This window comes from Styela clava, chromosome 10 (genome assembly GCF_964204865.1).
Source record: "Styela clava chromosome 10, kaStyClav1.hap1.2, whole genome shotgun sequence".
Lineage (NCBI taxonomy): Eukaryota > Metazoa > Chordata > Ascidiacea > Stolidobranchia > Styelidae > Styela > Styela clava.
Genome location: NC_135259.1, coordinates 2,431,718 through 2,437,092, shown reverse-complemented (window position 1 = coordinate 2,437,092; position 5,375 = coordinate 2,431,718). Strand labels below are relative to the sequence as shown.

General features: G+C 34.1%; 1 protein-coding gene across 2 annotated transcripts; it reads left to right on the top strand.

Moving 5' to 3' along the window:
• The first annotated feature begins 497 nt into the window (after positions 1-497).
• LOC120337735 (uncharacterized) lies at positions 498-3,682 on the top strand. 2 transcript variants are annotated; one of them, XM_078116974.1, is made up of 7 exons: positions 498-803; positions 912-950; positions 989-1,068; positions 1,454-1,469; positions 1,684-1,722; positions 2,029-2,243; positions 2,742-3,682. In XM_078116974.1, exons 1-7 carry the CDS (start codon positions 710-712, stop codon positions 2,934-2,936), a joined length of 678 nt encoding a protein of 225 aa, XP_077973100.1. In that variant the 5' UTR covers positions 498-709; the 3' UTR covers positions 2,937-3,682. The 2 variants fall into 2 exon arrangements, with proteins under 2 accessions (XP_077973100.1, XP_039261550.2); XM_039405616.2 differs by lacking the exon at positions 912-950 and having other exon boundaries at positions 507-803; positions 1,010-1,068.
• Positions 3,683-5,375: the final 1,693 nt, after the last annotated feature.

Sequence of the window (5,375 nt, the reverse complement as noted above, 5' to 3'; positions counted from 1 at the left end):
AAGACTTTGAAATTTCTATCGGCGTATAATATACGTCAGACGAAACTTGGCATTTCACATCACTTGCAAAAACAAGGCCTGTATAAATTAATAAACTTCAAATGGAAAGTTAATGTGATTGTTGAGTATAAACGCAAGAAATGTAAAGTAAATTCCTTCAAATATGACAAAACCGGTATTTAATTTGTTGCAAGGTTTTGTTGGTATGCTATTCGTTTTCAGGAAATGTTATGAATAAAACATGTACAGCCGAATTACTGAAAGCAAATCAGATTAACGCTTCGAATTTCTTGTGGTTAAATTCATTGGAATGGGTGAGTAATATTGCCAAAGTGTTTGTACGTTACCCCACATCTACGGCTGTTATTTTAAGCTACGCCGTGTTATAATTCTGATAATTGTTACATTCGATTTAGGTTAGGGCTTGTCGTTGGAACTGAAGTTAGGTGATGAACGCATTATTGAAGTGCGACACGACTAAATGACTATGAAATGCTAGTAATTTTGTTTGGAAAGAGAAATGTAATATTTGTTACAGTTGAACGCGTGCTTCACAACATTTGGTTGAGGCGAGTGTGATAGAGAACAAAAGTTAAGCAGAGATTTTTGGTCGCTGAAGATTTCTTGCCTATACGGTTTGTCATATCAACATTAGAATAAAGATTGTCCGAATAATTTACTTTTTCGGGCAAAAAATATATACGTCATAATGCGTTTTGGTGTTTGGATTAGAATCGCCTTTGTAATAATAGCATTTGTGATGGCAACTGCGATGAATAGAAGTGTTTGCGCACAAATAAAAGGTAATTTGCATTGTAGTAAACCTGTAGTGAAATCAATGCCATTTCACAGTAATTTAACTAAAATCTGTTAAAATATTGTTTTTTCATGATTGTTTCATTTTCGAATAGAAATTTTCGTAAGTGGACTACGAATTCTTTCACCTTCTCATCACTTAGTATACAAGATCATGTTTGTGTGAATTCTCTATCCAAATGTAATTTCTTAGGCGGAGTCTGTATTCGCAAGTACAAAGATGGAAAATTATTATCTCAAGGTGATTGTGAAGTAAGTATAAAAAGTCCAATATTCTAAAGTTTACAATTTCCAGCCTCCTTTCTTAAATATATGAAAACTGATTGATATGGCCATACTTGGTTAATTTCAGCGTCCAATATATGATATATCGAGTTTGAAAAGCATAGTATGAAATACATCAAAAATAGAGATATTAATTATATACCTAGTGTTGTTCATTGAAACTAATAATATCATGTTTTCAGCAGTATCTGTTGCAAAAATTGATTTTTATTGCTGAATCAAGGATTTTTTTAATTAAAATAATGATTAATTTCATTTCTATGTGTTATTCAAAACAGACTGCTACTATGAGATTCTCAAAATGAATTATTGCACCACAGATCTCGATTCATTTTTATTTTTTTATGCTTAGTTCCATAATGGATTGGGTAAGTTAAATTTAATATACAGTATTGTTCAAAAAATTGGTCAGTAATTCGTGATATGCTGTTGTAGTATCATAGTAAACGATTACACATTATATATTTCCAGAACTATTTATTTTTTTAATTTGTTTTAGTCCTGTATGAATACATATTCTAAAAAAACAATGGCTTAATTTGGTAATTTTAAATGCAACAAACATTTTATTCTATTTCATAGATATTGCCAACGAAATTAAACTCAATATTGCAAGAAAAAGTAAGTTTCATTTCCAATATTTATTATCAAGTTTTAATCCAAATATCTGTTACAATATTTTTAGTATGTCCTTGAGTTCAATGTCTTAAAAATATGAAAGTTTTGTAAAAAATATAAAAAACTAATCAGCATTCAAATTTATTAGGTTTTGTTGAAGTCCTCTCTCTTAAGAATAGGGCGACCCAATATACGGTGGGTATGTTGAGAATAAGTTTAACCTGATATGTCATATAATATAAATTTTTATACCCTATAAAAAATATAAATTAAGTAAAAGATTACTTAAATAATTACGCTTTTAATCAGATTGCGATGTTAAATACGGCGGTAGATGTTTCAAATATGTACTGCATTCAACTTCTGATGTCGTGTATGAAGAGGCAAAACTACTATGCGATGAAATTGGTTGGACTGTGGCAAACATATACGATGATGATCACTATAAAATGATAAAACAATACTTGTCTTCAACAATGGCTCCTCTGCGGAAAATATATCTTTGGACCGGGATGACCTTCAAGGTAGATATAATAAAAGAATAACAAATTAAGTAGAGAGAGATGAAAAAAGTAAACTACACGACACGTTAAAACTACTTCACATTTTACTTACTACCTTTATTCGGTATTATGACTCAAATTTTCACAATCTAGTAATAAATTGGCAAATAAAATACCTGATCTTCAAACTGATCTTTATTGTTTTCTATCATTGATGTTTAATTGACTGTTAAGTCATTGATATTCTATTCAACTTCAAATGAGTTTTGTAACACCTTGAAGTACTTAACTAATCAACCAATGTGGACTAGTCTTTATGCCGTTTTATAACTATTTTAGTCAAGATCCTAATGATGCTCGACCTCAGCACTCGCTAATACGCAGAAAGTTAGTGCTATTTGAAAGGGCAACGTATATCTCAAAGAGTTCGTAAGGCACTCGTCGGTGCCAAAACTCGATTTTTACGATTAGATTATGCTAATCGTGGTAATTATTAATTTAATACTTTGTTTTACGCAGCGAAGAGAGGTATTGCAACGTTCCGGAGAAAAGATTATAGTCTCTTCCAGCATATGGTACGAAGGTTATCCTTCCACGGACTCAAGATATACAGGCATGGCGATAGAAGTTGATAATGACAAGAACGAGAAGCACCAAGGAGTTTATAACTTTCCGCCAGACGAGCCACTTTATGGAGCTTTGTGTGAATTGTAAAGCGAATATATTGTGTCAGCGTCTCTGATTTGTACAATGTCAAATTTGTCAGCTATGTACTTCCTGTCAGCAATGTCGAACATTTTTATTTTATACACTTAATGACGTACCAATTTCTGCGTAGTCGACATTGCTAACCGAGTCGGCATAGTTAAAATTGCTGACAAAGTCGATAAACTGGATAATGCCGACACAATCAATGTAGATAATGGCTAAGAGAGTCGACATTACCCAAAAGCCGATGAAGCGGAGATTGCAGACAGGAACGATATAACCAACAGAGTGCACAAACAAGAGACGCTTTATTGTGGTTGGTTCCACGGATTGCTAGTCAATTACTCGTGGCTGAAGACGAACTCAAGCGCAACCAAAACATACTTATGTATTTGGTTGTACGTATTTCTGTACAGGAATGCGATGCCCAGCAACATGCACTAGTGATAGAAAATTCAACTGTATAAAGCAGTTTAGGTAATGGCCCAGTCTGAAGTATGTCTCTCCGTTGGTCTGTCGTTATTATAAAATTAATTTTTCTTAATACTTGATACCTGATATATATGTGATCAATGTTATACATTCTAAAATATAAAGTATTAGACATAACGTAAGTGTTTCAATACGATGCGCTCGCTATTCGTGCTTTCGTTTTGTTCGTAATATGACGTTTTCCGACGTTCCTTGTATGACGTATACCAAGAAACATCTAGATATATGTATATATATATATAAATCAACCACTCTTGCAATGTTGTTCCAAGTGCTTTATTTTAGTGGGAATTTGATTTGCAAGATCAGAACTTTTACGGGTAAGGCAGAGAAAAATCGAAGCGATATCAAACTAAATACATAGAAAAGTCTGGGTAGATATTTTGTTATAACGTTTTTTTTCATGGATTGAACCTTGTGCTACAGAAAAGGCTCTTCTAACGAACGCGTAATTGCGGCAAATTTCCGATTTTGAAATTCTGTTGTACTTGGTTTTATTACTTTTTCACACAGAGTACAGTCCGCAAAGGTTTTGACCGTTGAGAAAATAGTCCGCGACCAAAAGAGGTTGGAAAACGTTGCGTTAAAGAACGAAAAGATCGACGGCGACATATTGCCTGTTGTGTGGTTAATAGTCAGAATAGTTCAAAATAAACAATTGTAAACAACCAGTTTAAATTCTGCTTTTTTAGTATATGAGTAGGAATTTTAGCGTTCTGGAAGTGTGTGTACCAATATGGAGGTAACTAATTTTGTTAGCCTATTTTACATCAAGTTGTGTGAAGGGACTGAAACCTATGCACACTTGGCTAACACAAACAGTCCCCGAATTTGTAATAGAACTAAAATAAGGAAATAAAATAAAATTATGGCCCAACCCTAATCTGGTACACACACTACGGGGAGTAACATGAATTTTTGTTTCGCCCATCAATTCTTGCAGATATCGTTCTAGTGATGTATAACGTATTTTATTTGCAAATTTGAGACCTATCAACTCGACCACACGTTACGTAATCTATGAATTGAATCGCATACGCGCGTTGATCGCGAGAGTGCTTGTGAATATAAGATCGGGTTTCTGGTTTCAATAATTTGATGAGTCAGCGTGACTCTAATGAAATCTAACAGTCCAATGCCGAGCGGTTTCCGACGAGAACTATCGTTTATGCTCGAAGGTTTTTCTCAATGGCGAGAGTAATCATTTGATCAAGGTTTTTCTCTAATAACACGCAGCCAAGAAAGAGCCAGAGTGAGGTAAATTAAACTAAGCTTGGTTCGTCTCTAACCACGCAAGATAAATAATTTTGAGCGCACTGTCGATCGTCTTAACTTTGGAGTTTTTCTCTAGTAAGTTTTTTGCGGTGCTCTCGCCTCTCACTCGTGAGTACTTTATCTTGGAATTGTCAGCGATCCTTTTTATAGAATGCACTGAGTCACAGTTAGCATCAGTTAGGTTGGGCAACACATGGAAGCGATGTTCTATTCCTCATTATATCATAATATTCAGTTTTATAGACTAAAGTTGCCGTTATTATCGTGATATGTCTAAGATCATATAGATTAGAACCATCATAGCTGTTACTGATGAGTAGGTGGGCTCTGTACTGACAAAGACGCTCCCGAAGTATTCGTATCAAGATGGCGCACAAACTTTAATCAATGGATTCCGATGTCAGCTTCTTTAGTCATAGTTCCATAGAATGGTACTTTTATTCATTCTTCAAAATTCTATATTCTACGTTATTATCGTTCAATTTTTCTTCCGTAATAAAAGAATACGTCATTTGCCCTAGCGCCCAGAAATTCTGTGGTTACAATAACCGTGCGAAATAATATCAGATCGTATTGTTTAGACTATGTCGGGAGAAATCGTTATTTTCCAACCATATGCCGCCGATCACTGATAAAACGGAATCGACAAAGAGTTGTAGCAATGAAGCCAATGAGTGA

Coding starts and splice junctions, on each gene's coding strand:
- LOC120337735 (XM_078116974.1), top strand. CDS start 710: ATGCGTTTTGGTGTTTGGATTAGAATCGCCTTTGTAATAATAGCATTT. Junction 951..988: donor ACGAATTCTTTCACCTTCTC/ATCACTTAGTAT, acceptor GTGTGAATTCTC/TATCCAAATGTAATTTCTTA. Junction 2,244..2,741: donor GGACCGGGATGACCTTCAAG/GTAGATATAATA, acceptor TGTTTTACGCAG/CGAAGAGAGGTATTGCAACG.